The 22,357-nt window shown below is 47.1% G+C and overlaps 2 protein-coding genes across 3 annotated transcripts in view; both read right to left on the bottom strand.

Annotated features, from left to right (window-relative positions):
• The window catches only part of STX5 (syntaxin 5), an 18,512-nt gene extending 9,619 nt beyond the window's left edge, over nucleotides 1–8,893 (bottom strand). Inside the window, exons 1-4 of one of the 2 annotated variants that reach the window (XM_063317186.1) lie at nucleotides 8,450–8,893; nucleotides 2,471–2,711; nucleotides 1,054–1,127; nucleotides 82–137 (exon numbers count right to left, since the gene is read on the bottom strand). In XM_063317186.1, the coding sequence (XP_063173256.1) occupies nucleotides 82–137; nucleotides 1,054–1,127; nucleotides 2,471–2,692 (352 nt within the window). In that variant the 5' untranslated portion in view covers nucleotides 2,693–2,711; nucleotides 8,450–8,893. Of the gene's footprint in view, nucleotides 1–81; nucleotides 138–1,053; nucleotides 1,128–2,470; nucleotides 2,712–6,664; nucleotides 6,792–8,449 lie in introns of those variants that run through there. The other variant, XM_063317185.1, reaches the window with a different exon arrangement.
• Nucleotides 8,414–22,357, bottom strand: WDR74 (WD repeat domain 74). Its single transcript, XM_063317184.1, has 12 exons — nucleotides 22,230–22,357; nucleotides 21,260–21,369; nucleotides 20,487–20,608; nucleotides 19,504–19,567; nucleotides 18,559–18,702; nucleotides 18,326–18,427; nucleotides 17,417–17,517; nucleotides 16,704–16,759; nucleotides 15,603–15,745; nucleotides 14,525–14,581; nucleotides 13,988–14,200; nucleotides 8,414–8,769 (listed from the first exon to the last, which is right to left on the bottom strand). The coding sequence occupies exons 1-11, from the start codon at nucleotides 22,288–22,290 to the stop codon at nucleotides 14,000–14,002; spliced, it is 1,161 nt and encodes a 386-aa protein (XP_063173254.1). The 5' UTR covers nucleotides 22,291–22,357; the 3' UTR covers nucleotides 8,414–8,769; nucleotides 13,988–13,999.

The raw sequence follows: 22,357 nt of genomic DNA, 5'->3' as shown, positions 1-22,357 counted from the left end.
CGGATTTTCATTAATCCTGACTGCCCAATTACTGTGACTCCCACAGTAATCTTTTGCCACGTGCAAACCCCAGATACTCACAAATTGTTAGCTTTTCTAGCTTGGCAAAGGTGTTGCTGAGATCCTTTCCAATGCGCCTGAGAATCACAAGAGATGGGCCGTCACATACAACACCGAATCCTTGGCGGACAATACTGCCTTCCTACGCTGAATTATCTTTGATGAAGAGCTGTGGCAGCCAAGTTTTTGACAAATCAGACAAAGCCAAGAATGCATTTGCTTCTTGGAACAGGACAGAGAGAGCTGCAGATATTCTTCCAGCTGGGCAAACATCTGGACCCAACTCTTTCCGATTTTAGCCTGGCACTCGCCGATCGTAGCCAGATTCTGGGAACTGGCAACTTGTGATCCTCCAGATTATTGAATTATAACCCTCAAGATGCCTGGAGATTCCACCATGCTCCAAATGGTGTCGATGTGAGCCCAATGGCATTTGGAGGGCCCAAGTCTAGCCACCTCGGTGTTAATACCAGCGGTTCCTAACCTAGACACTCCTACTAAAATTCTCCTAGGAATCACAGGATTTTGAGAAAACCAAGACCGTGCCACTCCTAACACCATCTTTTGTCTGGACATCCTGAAAAAAGGCTATAGAACTTCTTCATGTCTCCAAGCTTCCGGCCAATTTGCTTTCTCCTCTGCCTGAAAAAGCTGTTGCTGCATCAAATCCCGCCGCTGTAGATCCTGGCTGCCTAGAATTAACTGGGCAGCTTTTACATTAAGGTCCTGACAAGGATGGGGAAGGGGCACCCTTAACACTTTGGGGAGGGGGGGCTCCAGTGAGCAGTGCAAGGATGCAAAATAGGTGGGGCTGACGTTAAGCTTCTTTCAGGACTTAAGTTCCATTCCATGTGCGTTCTGCCTTAGAAGGGTGGGAGAATTTGCTGTCCATTTCAGCAGTCACGGCCGAAGGGCCTTCTATAGGTGGCTCCACACCGCCCACCCCTGACTTATAGTTGCCCTTGTTAGAAATAAATACTCCAACTTGCTCACTTGGCCATGAGAGTGAATTCACTTCTTTGCCGCATGGCTCCACTCGGCGCTGGCTTGTTCCCATGAAACCCATTCTAGAAATAGGGGAAAAAAAGAAAAAAGAAAATCGCTACAGGTAGTCCTTGCTTAACAACCACAACTGAGATTGGAATTTCGGTTGCTAAGCAAAGTAGTCATTAAATGAATGTGACCCAATCTTATGACTTTTTTTGCAGTGGTTGTTAAACAAATCGCCGGAGTTAAGCGAATCACACAGTTCCCCGTTGATTTTGCTTGCCAGAAGCCAGCCGGGAAGGTTGAAAATGGCGATGGAGTGACCACGGGATGTTGCAACGGTCATAAACGCGAACCGGTTGCCAAGAGTCCAAATTGTAATCACATGGCCGTCGGTGCACCGCGACGGTTTTAAGTGTGAGGACTGGTTGTTGGTTTTTTCAGCACTGTCCTAAGTCCGAACCGTCACTCAGCAAATGGTTAAGTGAGGACAACCTATACTGTTTCACCCCTAGAAAACCGAAGTCTACATACCCTCACTTTTCACAGGAGGCACTTCCCTGGTGCCAAAGTGCTCATTTACAACAAGCATCTTCCTACACTGGGCAGGATACCAACTGCCACTTCCTGTCTTCAAAGACTTCAACCGCAGCCAGGAAAAACCAGCCCTTGGTAGTCAGAATCACTGGAAGAAGGGAAGCCTCACTGCTTCCCCACAAGACTGCTGAGAAGGAGGGGGAGAACTGACTTCCCTCTTCTGTGACCCAGAAGGCTCCTTGGAGAGAAAGCGGGTGGGGATGGCCCAGATTCCGCTTCTTTCCAGGGACCCCGATCTCAGGCATAGAGCTACAAAGCGTTCCCTTGCCCCACAGTGACCCTCTGATTTTCAGCAAGCTTTGTTGGGCGGGCCCAAGGGCGAACAGGCCTTTGGGTGCTTTCAGGGCCAAGCCATCATCCTTGGGAGGGTGCCCTTCTGGAGGCAAAGCTCGGCCACATTTCGGTCTGTTAAGACGTTTTTGGGGGATTGACCACGTTATGGGGGAAGAGGTAAAAGAGGTGACGTCTGAACCCAAATCCCACCCAAGCTGGTCTTTGGTTCATAAACAAGGCTTCCCTTGGCAGGATGCAAAGGACAAGGTTCAACAGGGACAGACTTTCACTGAGCCTTTTAAACTTCTTCCAACCTCTGCTACACTGATCCCCCTCCCTCAAATGCTGCTCCCAACAACGTTTTCCTAATTGCACAGGAGCACCCTTTATTCATTTGGACCGTCGTTCGCACTAGCAGGACGATTCTGACAGACTGCAATACAACCCCAGGCACCATTAAGGTGCTGTCTGCTACAACAGTGGCCCTGTATCAGTCTGAAGTTAAAATGGATCAGCGCGGCATCTGTCCCTGTCCTCCTCACACGGCACTCACTTCTCTGCTTTGCAAGGACTTGCAGGCCGAGTGGAACTCCTGGGTCCGATCTTGACACGACATGGCGTCCCACTGAGGTTGAGGAGGGGTGACGTGGGTAGCAGCAGCAGCAGCAGCAGCAGCAGGAGGGGCACCAAGCGGAGGGAAAGCCTGTGTCTGGGATGGTCCCAGGTAAACGCCCTGCTCAGTGTTTCGGGAGCCGTGGCGTCTCCTCGTATTCATGGGGGCTCATAACCTGGGGCTGCCAGAAGAAAGAGAAAGGGTTGTTACCACCTAGAGATGTATACAGCCTCTCAGCTGCTCTTGGGATGGTGAAATCTATAAGCCACCACTGCCTGGGGGGGGAAAAAAAAATCCAGGTGGAGCTCTGACTTTCTGGTTTAAAACAGGAGGGAACACAGGACTCTGTTAAGATGCTGAATTTCCAAATTCAGGATTCCAGCAAGCTGTGATCCATTGCGAGGGAACGTTGGGACCTATCATTCAATGGCATCTGGAGGGCTGCAGATTATCTATCCTTGCTTTAAAGCATCGTATTACGGGTACCCCTTCCCAAATTAGTTTATCCTCTGCAAACATGGAGTTTTCTGAGGCTCCGATCGACGGCATGGCTTGGCAACTCCTGGGACACAGTCTGGGTTCTAGCATATCCTTCTCAGTTACCGAGCTCCAGAAAACCACTGGAATCCTACTTCTAAGCAAAAATCCTACTTCTTTGCCTTCCAAAGAAAAGGTCCTATCTAGGAGAAATCTGTTGCACCAAACCAAAAAACAAGCCTTGCTTTTTCCCCATGCTCAAATACCTACTCAAAGTAGACCTACTTCCCACCAGTTCCCTTTCATTGTTTCCTAAGTATTTAACTTAGAAACTGAATCCTTTAAGAGGCTTACCAGTTACCCCAATGGACCAGAGAAAGTCTGGTTATTTATCCCCCCATCTCCCATTTCATCACAAACATTGTCATAATTGATAAGAATAAGATGTCTGAAGGACGCGGTGGCGCTGCGGGTTAAACCGCTGAGCTGCTGGGCTTGCCGATCGGAAGGTTGGCGGTTCGAAGCCGCGTGACGGGGTGAGCTCCCGTTGCTAGTCCCAGCTCCTGCCAACCGAGCAGTTCAAAAACACACAAATGTGAGTAGATTAATAGGTACCGCTTCGGCAGGTAGGTAACGGCGTTCCGTGTAGTCATGCCAGCCACATGACCATGGAGGAAGTGTCTTTGGACAAACGCCGGCTCTTCGGCTTTGAAACGGAGATGAGCACCACCCCCTAGAGTCGGACACGACTGGACTTAATGTCAAGGGAAACTTTTACCTTTACCTAAGATGTCTGAACAACCACTATACCGCTCTTTACAGACTAAGATCTGTGTGTGTGTCTGGATGAGAGAGAGAGAGTGATATAGAGGCTTCATTTTACTAGAGACATAAAATGTTATCTGCAGTTGGATTTCGGCTAAATAAAACCGGGAGTCAAGCAACACTGAAATGCAGAAATGGCAATTCTTTGTAGAACTTATTGTCAGATATCAATCTACTTTTGGCTGGTGGCATCTGGCATGGGTCTGCTCTTGTGTTAACTGTACTATACCCACCAAGCAGTTGGCAGTGGAGTGAGATGATCCCCTGCTCAGTTCCAAGATGAAAAGGAAAGCAAGATTCCCACAGAACGCTTACAAGACACCAGTGGACCGCTTGCTATAATACATGGATGCAACTAGTTGAGAAAATATTCTCAGATGTTCATATCCTTATTGCATGGAGACTGATACCTGGATAAAGAAAGTGGGTTTTCTGTGCCCTGCTTAAAGACTTGTTTTTCAGTATTGAAAGGATAAACATGTACCTTCAACAGCTATGATGTGATATTAGCAACATACGAACCAATTATTTATCAACTCAGATCAGCTATGCAGGATCACCATGAAATATAGTTGCCATTTTAATATATGTGTATGTATTTGTGAATATACGTCCTGTATGATTTTGTTTCTTTTTTCTTTTAGTTTACTCTTCTTTTTCTTTCTTTATAACGTTGCATATTGTTTATTTTTTAAATGGAATTCAATTACTAAAAGCAAAAAAGGAGGGGGGACCCTTTTAGTTTAAGCAGACAATAGCTCGGAACATACAGCTGAAGTGAAATTAAAAGTGAAAGACACAAAAGGCGCTGAGTGCTGTTCTAAATGTCACCGCAGACCGAAAACTAATAGGAAACCAACAATATGCCACAACTGTGAACTTCTCAACAAAGTGAAACTTATCTACTGATGAAGTTACCTAAACCAGCTTTTCTAATCTAACTGTACAGGATAAATTGTTTATGTTACTGCACATATTCTAGATTAAAGATCCAAATCTGGACTCTTTCTGCCTGACTTCTCAGGTGTCATAAAATCAGTTTGATCCCACTTTCCCTAACCTTTGGTCACGCAGGCTGGGAATGATGGGAATTGCAATACAGATTTGCACCCAGTATTCATCTCTTTATCTGAATATCTGCTTGTCATCTCTCCCCCATATTCTCAGCTTCAATTAGACTGTTTATGCTACTGCACATATTCTAGCTTAGAGACCCAAATCTGGACATTTTTTTTCCCTGCCTTCTCACTTGTCATAAAATCAATCTGATCCCACTTTCCCTAACCTTTGGTCATGCAGGCTGGGAATGATGGGAACTGCAATACAACACACCTAAAGTGTAGCAGACAGGAGAGATTTGCATCTCTCCTTATTTGAATATCTGCTCAAAGTTTGTCATCTCTCTCCCATATTTTCAGCTTGAATTTTTTACTTATTTATGAAGTTATATCCTGCCTTTCTTTCAGGAGCATAGAGAGGCAGACACAGGACATCCTCCTCCCATTTTTCTGCACAACAAGCCTGTGAAGTAGGCTGGCAGAGATATCGTCACTGGTCCAAAGACACCTGAGTGCCTCCATGTCCAAGGGAGCATTAGAAACTGGGGTTCCCTTTTCCTGTCCAAAACTTTCACAACTACACTATCCTTGCTCTTAGACTTAGAGGGGGGGATTGGCCCAAGTCACCCAGCGAACTTCTGGGGCTGAGGGTGGACCAGAACCTGGGTCTCTTCACTGCAGCACCTTCCCTACTACACCATCCTGGCCTTCAAAAATTCATTCCAAGTTTCTCGAGACAGGTCCCTTTATGATCCTTCATGAAGTGTCACGCACAATAACCCCAAAACATATATAGCAAAACTCAACAAGAAAATAAATGATGTAAATCCCTCCATAGGATCTACAGTATGTCTAAAACCAAGGGATGGGTAGGAATCCACCTGTTTGGTCAGCAATGCAAACACTTCAGTTATTACTACACCAATACCCTACTCACCATGAAACTGAAGCAGATGATTATGGGGTTCCTAACTGGCCTCCCATCCAGGAATGGCCCAACCCAACCCTGCTTAGTTTCACCAAGACTGCTACCTCATATAGGGCTAGGCTATGATTTTTCTGCCTCTCCAGAGAGCTGAGGATCAGCCCCACTATTAAGAGGATCTGCCTGAGCATATGGCATCTTTCCATGCAGGAGGGAATATGGACTATATCCTGAAGGGAAGACAGAAATCCCATCTATAACAACAACTTTTTTTTTTTTTAATGCCAGGAAAACTGAAAAGGAACAAAGTAAAGGTTTTGTTCCATCACACCCAAATCGTATGCTGGCCGCCGTCAGCTGATGGCATCAAACCCAATCAAACCTTTTTTTCATTATATCAACCAAGCCTTAGCTTAATATTTATTTATTAATTCATTTCCCCACAGCCCTGCGAGGTAGGCTCCGATCCCAAACCCCGGCAGCCCATTTACTGGGGGCGGGGAGGATTTGAACCCGGCTCTCCCCGCTGGAGCCGGCCCGTCTCCTAGGCTGGGGAGCATGGGGGGTGTAGTTCGAGTGGCTCGGGGACCCCAGCACAGGGAACACGGGAAGGGAAGGGGAGGGAGGGGGGTCTTTCTTTCCCCAGGCCTGGGGGACCCCCGGGGAGAAGGACCACTCGAGGCAAAGGCGCTGGGAAGGGGGAGCCCTTTCGAGGGGACACCAACAGGAAAAGGGGGGGCTTTTGGGACCCGGGAGGGGGGACCCGAGGCGAGGGGGAAGGGTTATGAGGGAGCACCGCGCGGCCAGAGCGGGAGGGCGCCGAAGGGCGGCCCCCCGCCCCGCACTCACCGGCCCCGCGGACCCGAACCGGCTCTAGGCGTCGCTGGCTCCGAGCGCCGGCCTCCGCAGCGAACAGCCAAACAAGCCGAAAAGAGGGCGGGCCGGGACGTCACTGCCACGTACCCCCTCGGCGGGTGGCGTCAGACGCACGACGACGCCGCGTGGGACGTCACCGCGCCACGCCTCCCCGGGTGGCTTCCTGCTCGAGACGTGGAGGGGCGAGGAAGGGAAGGGGGCCGTCGCTAGGCGACAGAGGTAGAAAGCGGGGGAACTCGACGCCTCACTGTTGCCGGGCAACGAAAGCCGGCAGGGCCTAGAGCCTTTTCTTCGCCTTGCTTTAGCGTAGCCTCTGTTGAAGAAAGCGGGGCCCTACCGTAGAGGGACACCCAGTTCCCCAGCAGGAGGCAGGCAGTGCCTAGCCTTCTAGAAGTTGCAACAGGTAGAATTTCAGCAGGTGAAGCCTTAGGGAAAGCTCCACCTGTGGAAGTCCCGCCTGATACAAACCCCGCGCCGCCTTACTTCAGCCCTTCCCAACCTGGTGCCCTCTAGGTGTGCTGGACTGCACGATTTATCATCCTCAGCCAACACGAGGTGATGGGAGTTGCAATCCAATCCGTACAGAGTCGGGTTTCCCCACTGGGGCCGTGCTTTCAGCCGTGAGGACTCCAACTCCCAGAATTCTCATCCATGGCCATGCTGGCTGTGGAATTCTGGGAGTTGAAGTCCGTATGTCTGGAAATGGCCAAGCTTCTGAAACCCTGATATCAAGGAAGCCAAATTTGAGAAGGATGACTTTCAGCCACCGACAAACCCAAATTCCTTTCTTCCCCACCCCCACTTAGGTGGAAAAACATGCAGAGCAGGGGTAGTGCTGCAGGCACAATCAAAATACTTATCTCTTCACTACTTCTTGCATTTCCAGAGCTAAGCAAAAGAAAAAAGGACTCTGGAACTTAATGTTAGAAAGCCCACAGTTGAATTAAGTAAAAAGATCAAATGCATTCCTGTCCATCCACGCCCACATTCTTCCAGGAAAGTAAAGAAAAGGTCATTTACAAATTACCTCAATTTTCTCCATTACTACATTTTAACTATAGTGGCGCAAGCAATGCCTTGCTTTGCAGACCCCACATGGACTGCATCTAGACGAGGACCGCATGCTCCATAATACGACAAGCAGTGTACGAGCATAACAAGCCACAGTTCAGCCTCCTGGGAGACAAGCTTCAAAATCTTCGAATTTCCCACTTAGCACCTCCTAATGGTGACACATTCAGAGATATATCAAGCTGCTTGAAAGCATTAATTGTACACTTACAAGAGACCCCAAGGATCTTCCAGCCCAACGCTCTGCAATACGCAGGAAAACCAATTACAATTGGTTTTCCAACCTGAGCCATTTCCAGGTGTGTGGACTTCAACTCCCAGAATTCCCCAGCCAACATAGCCATGGATGAGAATTCCGAGAATTGAAGCTCATGCACCTAGAAGTGGGCCAGAGTGGGAAACACTGAATTAAACCAGTGGTTATGAAGCCTGGGAATTTTAAGATGTGTGGACTTCAACTCCCAGAATTCCCCAGCCAGCCATGCTGGCTGGAGAATTCTGGGAGTTGAAGTCCACACATCTTACAGTTTGAAAAACACTGACTTAAACCATCCATTAGACCTCACAACCCACTTCCTAACCTTTTCCTCGCACCACTACATACCCACCATTATTTGGAGGGGCACACAGCCGAGAACTTCGTAGGAAACATACGCAATAATGAATGTTTATTCCGCATAGCTGTACCAGATATGTCAAACCTAGCCGCCGTAACACATGTTAGCTTTTCTCTCCAGATCTCTTCATCATAAGCCCCATGGCCTAGCCACTGGAGCTGGAAATCTGAGAGGTCTGAGCAACTTTGTCACTGGGTCCAGCTGCCTCTCCCTCCAGACTCTTGTTACTCTTAAAGGAATCGCGGGTGCTGCTGAAGGTAGACCAACGTCGCCAAATCACCGTGATCTTGGTACTTTCAGACCGGGACTTCAAGCCTGTCTTCCCCACCTCCAAGGATTTCTTCTGCCCGGCTGATTTTTTCCGTAGGCTATTTTTTTTCTTTTTTTTTCCTGGAAAGAAGAGGGGCAGACAGACAAGGCAAGAGAAGGTCAGGAATGTCAGATGAAGGTTTATGGATGGATAAACTGCCCGAATCAAGGCCACTCTACAGGTAGTCCTCGCTTAACAACCGCAATTGGGGATTTTGGTTGCTAAGCGAAGTAGTCATTAAGTGAATCCAACATGATTTTACCACCATTTTTGCAGCAGTCGCTATGTGAATCACTGCTGGTGTTAAGTGAACCATATGGTCGTTAAGCGAATCACGTGGTTCTCCATTGATTTTGCTTGCCAGAAGCCGGCCAAGGAGGTAAAAAATGGCTATCGTGTGACCACAGGACACTGCAACGGTCATAAATGCGATCCAGTTGCCCAGTGCCCAAATCATGATCATGTGACCACAGGGGTGCTGCGATGTGAGAACTGGTTATCAGCCATTTTTTTCAACACCGTTGTAAGTCCGAACTGTCACTAAACGAATGGTTGTTCAGTGAGGACTACCTGCATGTACAGAGATTTCGCTTCACTGTGCAAAATCCCCTTCTTTAAGTAGAGGTATACCCATCATAAAAAGGGCATAATAGTTAAGGAGTTGGGCTGGCACTGGAGAGACCTGGGTTATTTATTATTACTGGAATTTTATCCCACCTTTTTTATATATATAACTCAAGGTGGCGAACATACAACCACCGGGTAGCTTCACTCAGTGATGCACCTAATAAATGCGTATCACGAGCAGATTGCTTCTCCTAATACCAGGACTGGGGTTCCAGTCTATCCCGAAATCTAGAAGTATTCAAAGAGATTCCTTATTAATCTATTACAGGGTTTCTCAACCAGGGTTCTGCGAGAGGTCCCTAGGGGTTCCCTGGGAGATCACAATTTATTTAAAAAATTATTTCAAATTCAGGCAGCTTCACATTTTTATTTTCAGCTTAAGAACACTGTTAATGCATCTATACAGGCCTACCCAGGAAATGAATATAATAATTTTGTAATGTCTGGCCTACATTTTAGCCTGAATGTGCAGGGGTTCCCTGAGGCCTGAAAAAATATTTCAAGGGTTCCTCCAGGGTCTAAAGGTTGAGAAAGGCTGGTCTATTAGCTCCAGCTCAGCATTATCACGGAACAATCCCGGGATGAGACTTTGGCCCCTAACTAACCAATTGAGAGGGGGAGCTAAAAAAAGAAAGAAAGAAACTTGGCAACTTTTTCTCTTTTTATAGCAAAAAGAAAAAGAGAGTAAAAATTATTAGGGGAAACATTACATTATTGAGATCTAAGGAGCTCCTAGTCTAGAATTTAACACAGGAAACAACAATGCCTTAGAGCAGTGTTTCTGAACTCCAGCACTTTTAGGATGGGTGGACTTTGACTCCCAGAATTCCCTAGCCAGCATGTTGGCTGGGGAGTTCTGGGAGTTGAAGTCCAAGCATCTTAAAGTCCCCAAGTTTGAAAAACACTGAATTAAACCATCCATGAGGCCTGACTATCCACTTCCATCTGCTCAGTGGGCATTGGGAAATCCAGATACAGTAGCTTAATCCATAAAAGATACATTTGCATGCAGGTCAAACATGATTTTAGAATTATCATACGCTGCATGAGAGAGGATCTAAGCTGCAAATAACCTGATTCATACTTTCAGGCGTCACAAGAATTTTTACAGGTTTTGGTAAATAAAAAACAAAAAAGGGCTAACACAGCTGCTTTAGAGAGGAACTGCTGACATAGGATTAATACTGTGGGAAAGAGGGGAAGGGGAAGCAAAACTGAAGTTTATAACAGCAGAGGCCAACAAATTCAAATTTCCATTAATCGTGATTTACTGAAATACAACCGGCAATCAGACAATAATCCATGGCTTACAATTCATGGGTACCCCGTTACACCACACCAGGCAACCCACATTAAAGCTCGCTGTGATGTGCAGTTCCAACTTCATACAGAATACACAAAAATGTTTGCCGCTAGGCACGCCTCTGCATTTCCAAGACAGCCGCATGAGCCATCCTCTGCGGTGGGGCAGTACGTATCTTAGCTCACACCCCCCAAATGTAACAAGTGAGAGGCAAACTCCTGAGCACCCCAAAAACAAGGAATAGGGAAAGACGTGTTGTACAAATTTAAATTTTCCTTGGACTTCTCTCTGTCGCAGCCGGATGAAGTGGAAAAGAAATGCACTCTAACCTTAGCCCAAGGTCCATACAGTTTAAAATTGATAACTTCCCAGCTTAATTTTCCCATTTTTTTCTTCTTTCCGATGTGCCAGACGAGCGTTTCTCGGCCGCGTTAAGACGGGCGGACTTCAACTCCCAGAATTCCCCAGCAAGCATCGCTGGCTGGGGAATTCTGGGAGTTGAAGTCCGCCCGCCTTAATGCGGCCAAGGTCGAGAAACGCTCGTCTGGACTACGCCAGGTTGGGAATGCAGATTCACAAGACCGCAGCGACCTTTAGGAAGGAAGGAGCGAAACCACCGTCCCTCCCTCGCAGGACCACGCAGGGACAATTCCCGGCACTCCACGCCAGCGGCCGGGGCCGCGCAATAAGCCCCACCCTCTCCCCGAGAGCCACGCCCCTTCCCCGAGCGTCCCGGCGGGAAGCCCCTCCCACCCACGTGCAGGGGAATCCCCGCGGAGCATCCCCGGCTCGCGGCGCCCGGGGGAAGCCCTCCGGCGGCGGAAAGCCCTGGGCACGCCCGCCCGGCCGCCCGCCCACCTTTTTCCTCCGGCTCTTTGGGGCCGCGACCCGGCTCCTCGTCCACGTGGCTGGATTCCACGCAGCCCATCGCCTGCCGCGGCGCCTGGACGGGGGCCGGGCCCCCCAAGGGACTCGGCGCCGCCGCTGCCTGCTATGCCCTGGCGGCTTTGTGAGGTCACACGCCCGCGGGCCCCGCGGCCCCCCTCGCCCCTCCGCGATCGCGGGGGGATCGCCCCATTGCGCCCTGGGCAGATCCCCCCCTTCCCGCCGCGCTCGCGGGTCAGAATCGCGGCTTACTCCGCGCGGCTCCTACCCCGGCCCCGTTTTAGGAAGGCGACCTTCAGCCGCGACAAGGGGGCCGCGAAAAACCAGGCTTAAGCCAGAAGAAACCCCCACTGCCCGGGTGGGCGAGGGGCAGAAGATCCCTCGGACGAGGCGGCGCGGATCGCAGGCGAGTTTGGACCCGGGGTGCAGAAACCAGTGATCATTAGAGGGCTTGGCAGGGAGGCTTCCCCATCCTGGTGCCCTCCCGGGGCCACAGCTGCCCGCAGGGAGGCTCCCTGAAAGCTCCCCATCCAAGCAGCCCCACCTTTCGTCCCCAAAGCATCCAGATAGATTACTTCTAAACCTGGAGGCTCCGCTTCCCCGCTGGAGCTAATAGCCAGTCATCCAATGTCCTTTTAAAGCCGCTTAAAATGGCAATCCTGCCCTGGGGCCAGTCGGGCAGGCAGCGTGTAAATTTAATAAACAAATAAAACAGCTTTTCTGAACTCAATCTGGGAGCCAGATGCCACTCTGGGCGGCCAGCGCATTCCTCAAATGGCCCGGTTAAACGTTTACCTTCTTTCTGAATGTGATTGTTACGGATGTTCTCTCTGCGCCTCCTGCATGCTTTATAGCTGACATCGAAACCCAGTTCCCTTTTGACCTTAAGAAACTTTGGCATCCAAATCCCTTCAATAAGAACACATTTCCTTGCAGGACAAAACTTCCCGGAAGCCTCGATTCTGATCGAGCACGCATTTAAAGCAAATTGGGCTTCAAAATCTCTCTCCTTTGAGTAATTCTGTCTGCTCAGCTCTGCGTCCAAGACCCACATGCAGCCACGCTAACATTGATGCAGTAACCAAAGAGGTAGATTATTGGATTTTATTGTAAACTGGTTGGAGAGTTTTAAAATAAAGTCGTATAGAAATATATTAAAATAATGTCACTGCAGAAAAAGCAACTGCAGCATAAGCTGGACGGGATGTTAAGCGGAAGAGTTTTATTAGGGTTTGATTATGGGGTGGAGTGCTGTTTATGGGCTATGGAGTTAAAGTGAATTTCTAATAAAAGTGGTGGGAAGATACAGGGAGGTTCTACACAGTTCAGGAAAGACAGGTGGGATTTAAGAAATGCCTTTATTTCCCTCTAATTTGGCCATGCAATTCCAATCTTCACAGTTTATATCCTTGTTGAGAAGGTTGTGCAAAACGCTCTCCGTTTAAAATGTCTCGCACATACAAACTCGCTAATATGACCATTCTGCCTTGGTGCTTTCGGTTAAAAACGTTTGAAAATTGCTTTGGGAGGCTGAAGCCCCAAAACACACCACTGTAAAATAATACTTTGTAAACAACAACCAAAATGGGGACAAATCTCTCTCTCATTACCATTACTCTGAGAGTCTTTTCTCTGATACGCCTTCCGAGTGATTCAGTTTGGCCTTTAAGAAATAAAAAATCCTTCCTGCTTTAAATCAAGTTTCTTCCCTCCTGCCTTTCCTGAAGAGCAGAAATAATGTACAATTAACAAAGCTGTCCTCTAGCACCTTTACATTTATCTAGCATCACACAGATCTGTTCCTTAAAAAAGCCTTCTTATTTTCTGAATCAATCCATACTTCAGAGAGACAAGCCTTTCTCTCTTGTTTTGTTTTTTTGAACTGGAAACTCCAACCTTAGCAAACAAGGAAGGAATCACAGCTTCGCAATTTGTCATCTCACCCTTTACAAGGAAACAGAGATTGGCAGGGGGGATCAAGGAGGGCTGGGAGGGGGCGCAGTGATGAAATGAGCTTGGACGGCTTATGTGTGCGTTGCAGTGCAAGGCTCGCCGTGTCACTTTCACAAAAGCATCAGATCCTGCGGATGCTACCGAAACAGCCAAAAGTGGGGAATAAATGTGCTGCACAAGACGGCGTGTTTAATCGTTGGACAGACTAAGCAGCTGAAGTGAAGACGGGGGGGGGGGGAGAGGAATTTCAGCACCTTTTCTGCCTCCTCTTCATAAGCTACTCTTCCTGTAAGGTCCTGGAAGTGATGCGTGGGCTAATCCCTGCTCTTCCAGCGTCAGAACTCAAAGGGAATATGGGATTGATCAAAGAGGATAAAGAACCTTTCCCACTGGGAATTGGGCAGTGTGTTTTCATCTTCCCTCCCTTGATCAATGCGCTAAAGGCGTTTCCGCGGAGCAAACCCATGTCCATTAAGAAAACCATGAGATGAGAGTTTGCCAGCTCTGTGTTAAAAAGGCAGAGGGTGTACCTCTCACCGCCATCAAGATTTAGCCTTTTTCGTCGTCTTCTGCTTTTTGAAGGCCTGGCTCTTGGGGGTTTTCTCACTCCCTGCCCTGGAGCCAAGATCTGGATCAACTTTCCGCTTGGAGGCCACCACTTCCATGGAGTTCCAAATCTCGTCGTCTTCCTCTTCCTCTTTCACCTCGTCCTGGAGGTCAGTGGACGGCTCAAGGCCCTCACTCTGCAGAAAGGACAGAAACAGATTGGGGGGAATTGGGCTGTAGGGTTCAAATCCCCTGTAAGCCTCCTAGGTTGATTGGGAGCAATAATGCAGCTCCGGAGTAGAAAACTTGCTCTGCTTGACAAGCACCCAACATCTCACTCCAAAGCAGAACAGACTTTGGAGAGCTATTCTTCAGCTTCAAATGTATGGAAAGCCACAGGTTATTCAACAAACCATAATTAATGAGACCTGCACAGTATGGTATATTATAAGCCATGGTTGATAAGCCACAACAGGGTTGGGACAACTCAAGATGCCCCTCCCACATTCCTGATAACTCACCTCCCATTTTTCCCTGCTGGTCAGCAAGAGGCAGTTCAGTCGGGATTTCAGATAAACCTGGAATCAATGCAGACTTAGTAAGAAATAAAAGAAAGGGAACATATCAAGGAAGTCCCAGATTTACCCATTTTTTAAGCCTTTGTGAAGAACGCCCATCTGTTGTTCAAAGAAAACCTAGCAGAGTTGGTCCAAATGCAAGAAAAGTAATTGACACCCGTGGCAGAAACAGTCAGAAGAATTTTTAAGCTGCTGCTGGGGAGTTTTACATTTCAATTCTCCCACAAGGAAAAGTTTGCAAAGCTGGGATTCGCTTCCTGCACGGCGAGATCACCATGGCTGGTTTTGACTAGCCAGGAATGAGGATTCCCAGAGTTTAAAGATTCCAATCGAAGCAAACATGTGTAGCTCAGGGTTGAACTGTGGCGTCCTCGGTGCTCCCTGAGCCTTGTCGTTTTCTTGCAGACGTTTCATTGGCAGGCTAAGCCCACGCCCTCTTCGCACTGAAGATGTTGCCTAGCCTGCCAATGAAACGTCTGCAAGAAAACAACAAGGCTCAGGGAGCACCGAGGACTCCACGGTTTAAAGATTTCCAAGAGGCATCTTTATTTGCTCCTATTGGAACTTAAAAGGTTAGCATTCCGTGTTAAGCATTCCTACACAGGGCATCTCTATCCAGTTTGGTCTAGTGGTTAAGGCAACGGGCTAGAATCCAGGAGACAGTGAGTTCTAGTCCCGCCTTGGGCATGAAAGCCAGCTGGGTGACCTTGGGCCAGTCCCTCTCTCTCAGCCCAAACCCTGTTGTTGTGGGGAAAATAGGAGGAGGAAGGAGTATTAGGTATGTTCGCCGCCTTATTTATAAAAATAATAAAGGCGGGATAGAAAATAAAAAATAAATAAAAACCTGCGTCCAGCTTTCCTGGACATCTGGAAGCCCTTTGACCACTTTGAGATGCACTCAATGCAGCTCAGCAGAGAAGCGTCTCTGGTCAGGTTAGGCAACCTGTGGCCCACACAGCCCCCACCCCTTTGGGGTGGTCCCCAAAGCTCCAGATGGTGCCCTCCAATCCCCAGTTCTCACCTTATGCTCTAAACGCTGGCTATGGTGGTTGTGCAGCCGAAGGAACCGGTCCAATCCACACGAGGCGACCACCGGAAGCGCCGGGTGACACCGGATGGCACGGACGCTCCCAGCAAAACCCTTGAGGCAGTTCACCAATCGCCCTGTCGCAGAGAGGTCCCAGGGTTGACTCGCCAGGCTTACATCTTCCCAGGAAATACATAGGATTTGCCATTGCCCGGGAATATGTATGATTGGGCAGACTCAACCAGGCTCAGCTGGCAAATGGTGAGCATCCTAGGCCAAGCCAAATCCAAAAAAACGCTAGGGAATTCCTGGAAGCTTGGCGTTCTGACAAATCAGCCGTCAACAGACCCACAGAGATAAATACGTTTACACCCAATTCAAGAGAGACAAAAAGGCTAAGAGGGAAACCAAAAGACCAGAACACGTCCTCTCTGGCAGCCAACACCCAGATAAGCCGGGGTTAACACCAGCCAAACAATCCAGCAAAAGACAATACCCCAATCAGGAACTACCAAGGAGAAAACCCCCCCCCCACCAACACTGGCAGGGCAAGCCACTGTATATAAACAGGGACCAAACCCCACCCTCCCTCGCACTGATGATGTTCCCTGGTTGGGCAGTGAAACGTCTGCAAGCAAATAAGCTCAGAGAGCCCCAAGGACTGCACGTTTTGCCACTGCATTACTGAGCCAAATTAGGGGTGATGTTTTCAGCCACCAGGCTAGCAAGGTAGAAATTGAGATGTGCCAAGATTTGATTTGATCTGATCTGGTTTGGTTTGACTGTGCCGCCCACCTTGCAGCGGGGATTCTGAGCAGCACACAAAGGGTTAAAACTGAAAATATAATACACAGAATAAACAAATTACTAAAGCAAAAGAATTAATAATATAACCCACATCCGGGTGTAAAGCCATTCCGTTTTCAATCCAGAGCAAAATTGTTGTCACCTCATCCCTTTTTTCTTAATGAATCTTGTTAAAGAAAACCCCGTGGGGATCATGCTTAGAAAAAGCATGCTTCTGGTTTTTAGAGTGAGACCCACATCCCAAATTCTCTTTTGAGCTAAATCCTTTTCCCCCTTCTCCAGTCTTACCTTGCCGTAGATCTATAACTGCAACATCCCCGTGGGAACTGCCAACGACAACAGCACTATAAGGAAAAATAAGTAAGAATTAATTTAGGTGTTTGTCTTCTTAAAATGTTGCTTTGCGACAGAAAATCACCAAGGAAGCATATTGTTCACTTCACGCAAGAATCAGAGCTGTTGCATCTTATATACTGTATGCCTGTTATTGAAAAAGATCACGGATTCCTTCTTCAGAAGAAAAGCTAATTAAATTGTAGGCGTATCCTTCAATGTCAAGAATAACTTCCTACATCCAATACAGAGTTTAATTCTAATTGGAAACCATGCTTGGATTGTAATGAAATACGCTTTGGCACCACATCTGAGACTTGGGTTTTCTTTCCCATAGAATCCTATTCCTACTTGGGCTATAATTTCTAGCACTGATTTAATTCATTAATTATTTCAAGTATTATTTATTGTTTATAGTTCTGTTAATGATTTGTACTGTGTTAACCAAATATATTCAGTTTGAAGTTCAACAGGGATAACTAGCTGCACCTTTAATCTTTTGTGTTCTGTTTTTTTAAAAAAAACATTTCTCTTTTACTGGCACATTTTTCATTTATATTTTCTTTTTTTTTTTTTTAAAGAACTTCTATTCTGTTAGAAAAACGTGCCCCTGTTTGTATAACCACCTTCTCCAAAAGCCCCATTTCAGGGAGAGCAGAGAGACTCACTTTGCATCGGAGGTGAGCGAGAGAGCCGTGAGCGGGTACTCGCCAAAGGTAACCTCCAAGACAGGACGGCGTTGGGGACTGCTGGGGTCATAGAGCCGGACCTGGATGCAGAAGACCAAGAGAGTCAGAAGTGAGGCTGAGCCCTTCCATGACCAAATGAAATAATTAAAGTAAAGGAAATACCATCAGGGCCCAACAGCTAGAAGGGGGCTGCTCTGCCCCACTGAAGGGGTGCCTCCTCCTCATTTTCCTAACTCCTCCCTCCTTCCTCTCCCTCCCTCCCTCCCTCCCCTTTGCTTGCCCTTCCTTCCTCCCTTCCTTCCTTCTCTCTTCTCCCCTTCTTTCCTCTCGCCTTCCCACCTCCCCTCCAATTCTTTTTTTTTCCTTCCTTCCTTCCTTCCTTCCTTCCTTCCTTCCTTCCTTCCTTCCTTCCTTCCTTCCTTCCTTCCTTCCTTCCTTCCTTCTCCCCCTCCCCTTCCACTTCCTCCATCCCCTCCAATTTTTTTTCCTTCCTTCCTTCCTACCTACCTTCCTCCCCCTCCCTCCCCTCCTTCTCTCCTTCCTTTCCTTCCTTCCCTTCCTTCCTTCCAATTTTTTCCTTCCTTCCTTTCTTCCTCCCCTCCAATTCTCCTCCCTCCCTCTTCAACTTTTTCCTTTCTTTCTTCTTTCCCTTCCTCTCTCTCTCTCTCTTTCCTCCCTGCCTCCCTCCCTTTCCAATTTGCCTCCCTGCTTTTGGGACCAACAGCCTCTCACTGCCACATTCTGCAAGAGACATTGTTTCTGAGCCTATTTCAAGGGCAATGCTAGTTAGAGTTATCTGGTATGGTTATTACTAGGCCGAAATCCAACTAACCAGCTATAAACTGCTTTGAGTTGCTTAAGATCTAACACATCTTTACCAGTTTCTACCTGATGGTGTCCAGTACAAGTAACAAGCTTCCCTGATCCGGGCAGGAATTCCAAGTCCCGGTCCCAGACTGGTACCCTCAGGTCCAGCCAATCATGGCGCACCTGTGACAGGAACAAAGAAGTCACGTGAACGCAGGGAGAAGTCATGTGAATCCTTTAGTCAGAAATTGGGAGCCTCAATGCAAGGATCCTGCACTGAAACACAAATCCAGGCAAACCAACAGGCTACTTACATTTTTGGCTTGGAAAATTGGTTCCTGAGGCTGGTGCAGGTCCCATATTTTAAGAGAGTTCTCTTTCCCCCCCGTGGCCACGCAATGGCGCTGTTCGGAGTTCTGCCGCATGCGGCACACACCAGGTCCCACCTGTATCTCCACCTGCCATAGAGGAGAATTCTGTGAGCGATGAGCGAAAATGAACCTTGCCATTTTCTTTCTTTGTTCAAAAAAATTTTATTAAATATTTCAGTTGCAATAGTAAAAGCTAAGACAAATTAAAAGAAAGGAAAAAAGAGTAGAAAGAAAGGAAAAAGTGCAAAGGAAAAAACAAAAAAAAATGTAAAAAAGGGAAGGAAGGAAGGGAGAGAGGGAAGGAAAAAGTAAAATATATAAAGAAGTGACTTCTAACATTCATCACAACAAGCATAAACAATTTTAGTAACTTTCACCTCCTCCACCTTGGATATGGGTTTATTCTTCTACTGTTACACAGAATTCCATTAATAAACGTACAAAAATTATGCTTAAAGTTTTTAATTGCCTATTTCCATCAAGCTGGAACCAATTACCCCATTTTCCCTAGAAAGATCACTCTGAACACTGCAAAGTCGAACAACGCAACCCTTTTGTGGAGTTCGTTAAACGCGCGAATTGAGACCTAAGCATGAACTCGATTTTTTCATTTAAGTCTTCAGCTAGATCACCATTCCCCAGCCTTTGCAGCTTCCAGAAGTGTGGATGTCAGCTCCAAGAAGTCTTATGATGCTCATTCTGACTGGGAAATTCTGGGAGTTGGCCCACACATCTAACGGTTGCCACAACCGGAGGCACCGTCGGACAGACAGGTTAGTCACGGACGGTGCTTCTCGACCTCGGCGACTTTAAGATGGGTGGACTTCAGCCCTTAAATGTCCACCTCTAATGGCACAGGCCTCAGCACGAACTTAAGGCAGCACTTACATTCTCCGACCAGGAATCCCGCCAGACTTTCAGCAACCCAGACTCCACACAGGTGATAAGAGAACTGCAAGGAGTAAGGAAAAAAGGCAGAGAAAACATCTTTCAGTGCAAAGATCTGGAAATACAGAAGGGCCCCACCTGGTTTGGCCTTCAAGAAAGCAAAGATCGGGATTTTCCCCCAAGGATGTCGATGGAGCTGGTGTGGTGTGGTTGATTCATGGATGCAAGTTTTATTTTTGTTTTAAATGGTTTTTTTCCCTGCTGTGTTTTTATTCTTGCTCATCACTCAGAGTACCTTCTGGCAGATGGGCAACCGTATCGGTTGGTGTGTTAGTTAATGAATAACTAAACAAATAATAAACAGAGAGGGCATTCATTCAGTAGCCAACCAAATGGAAGGTTACCTCCATCTGAGAGAACCTGCGTTTTGCAGAAAGTTACGTTATTTTATGAGAGCCAGTTTGGTGTCGTGGTTAAAGTGCCAGAACCGGGAGACTGTGAGTTCTAGACCCGCCTTAGGCACGAAGCTAGCTAGGTGACCTTGGGCCAGCCACTCTCTCTCAGCCCTGGGAAGGAGGCAATGGCAAACCATTTCCTAAAAATCTCGCCAAGAAAACTGCGGGGACTTGTCCACGCAGTCTCCGAGAATCAGACAGGATTGAACGGATTAAAATGAAACAAAAACATTATTTTAAAACTCAAGAGTCATTGCTGGGCAACCTTTGGGAGTCCCAGGGCTGTATTTAACACTGGAGAGTGGGATTACAAAAAGGGCAGTGCCACATTACATATGTGGGCAAGGCTGGGCTGGGGGATGAGTTGGCAGCAATCTTTAATTTGTACTTGTGAGATGCCTATTTGAGGTTCGTTTTCATCTCTTTCCTATCTCAAACTAGGAACAGAAAAAAGCTGAGTAGTTTTTCATGTTCAAGAATTCTGCCCTTTTTCAAGGGCAGAGAAAAATCAAAGGGGTTCATTCTTACCCATCAAGGACAGCCAAGCCACAAAAGGGTCCTTCACCTCCCAGGCAGTCTTGTGACTCAATGAACTTGCCCTTCTCAGTGCTGAATAATCTAACTGATCCATCAAGGCATCCTACAAAGATCTGTATGAAAAAGAAAGACAACAGGAATCATTAAGCGAGTTATGGACCTTCAGGGTTAACGCCCCTTAGAAAAAGATTAGAGCTCAGTGGTGAAGAACATCCTGACCAGGTAAGGTCACAAGTTCCACCCCTGGCATTTTGAATTAAAATGATCTCAATAAGATAGAAGAGGGAGGGGAAATAATAATAATAATAATAATATTATTATTATTATTATTTCTGTCTTTGTTTTCTGTCTATTGACACTTTTATAGTTTTTTTTTTCTTTAGTTCTATTCTCTATCTTTTCTATACTTTCTGCTTTGTATTTTAATGATACTTTGAAAAATAATAAAGCTCTATAAAAATAATATTTACTTATTTGTTGTTCAAATGTACAGCAAATATAAATTATAGCAAATATTATAGCAAATATAAATTATATTTATAAATAAATAATAATAATTTAAACATGCATGCTGCCCAACTCTCAGAAATAAATTTACTTATTTTTTGTTTTTCTGTAGTTTTGACCTTTGTCTTGAATCTAATAAAATTCTTATTAAAAATAAATAAATTCATTTATTTCTCTCTTTTTAATAAATTTTATTTATTTATTTATTTATGGCTATCCTGACTTTCCCACCATAAACAGCCCTCTCCCCACATCACCTCCGATTCATAGGAGTCCCCCCAACACATGGCAGTGACCGCTTCTCGTCGATTGAGGGCCATGTCCCCCATCCTGTAGTTGGTGGCCTGTTTCTTCTGCAGGTTGACCCCTAAAAGGAAAAGAGGGTACCTCACTTATCCGGTGGGACCAGGGAAGGGAGCAAGAGAACAGCCAATTCCCCCACACGACCCGCCACCAAGAGAAGGTGTTGCGGGCGGACGGGCCAACTATTCCCTTTACTGTTCTCAGCTCCAGGTTAGAAGGCCCTTTTTAGCTTCCTAGACAGTCAATATATGATGGTCCTGATCCTTTCTGCTATTAATTCAAAGACTCTCACCACAAGCCATCAAGGATAGGAAAGAGATTTTTATTAATACAAGTGATCATTTCCAATGTAAAGACTAGACAAAAAAGCCCACGCAAAATGTCAGTGACATTCTCCACCTTCCTACCACCCCTTCCCAGCTTAGGAATTCACTCCATGACAGCCCCTCCCTTCTTCTCACAGTCCTTTCACTCCTCAGTCATAAATCCTTCACTAGCCAGCTGATAACGCCATTCCTATCAACTTTGCTACCAGCCATTCGACTAAACAAACATAATCAACCATTCGAAAGGTCCTACACGCATTCCCAACAACCCTGCAGTTAGGCCAAGTTAATTACTACGAACCCAATACCAAACAGTGGCAGGATATTCCATCCTGACACAATGCGGGTTAAGCAAGAAGCATCAGCAAATTCAGCTGGGAGCCTGCTGTGATTTCCTTCCCCCCACCCCCACTCCCCATTCTCTCCTCGCCTATTTCCCCTCGCACTCTACACATGCCCAGAGGCACGGTGCCTGAATACGTTTAGAAGGTGCGAGGACAGAAAAACCCTCCCCAGCCTCCCCTGCCCATTCATTGCTTCCTCTCTCCCTAAACCCTCCATTCCAGGTCCACCCCAACACGCGGCTAGTCCTCATTACCTTTCAAAATGCCCGTCTCGGATCCCACCCACACGTGGTTGCCCCGCGCGGGAGACGCCATGTCTGCCTCAGAGCCGTCTGAGCTGTTTCCGAGCCGGACCGCTTAGAGTCACGGACCAGAGCGTGCC

Source organism: Candoia aspera, chromosome 17 (genome assembly GCF_035149785.1).
Source record: "Candoia aspera isolate rCanAsp1 chromosome 17, rCanAsp1.hap2, whole genome shotgun sequence".
Classification (NCBI taxonomy): domain Eukaryota; kingdom Metazoa; phylum Chordata; class Lepidosauria; order Squamata; family Boidae; genus Candoia; species Candoia aspera.
Note: the sequence above shows the minus strand (reverse complement) of the source record. Positions and strands in the feature narration are given on the sequence as shown.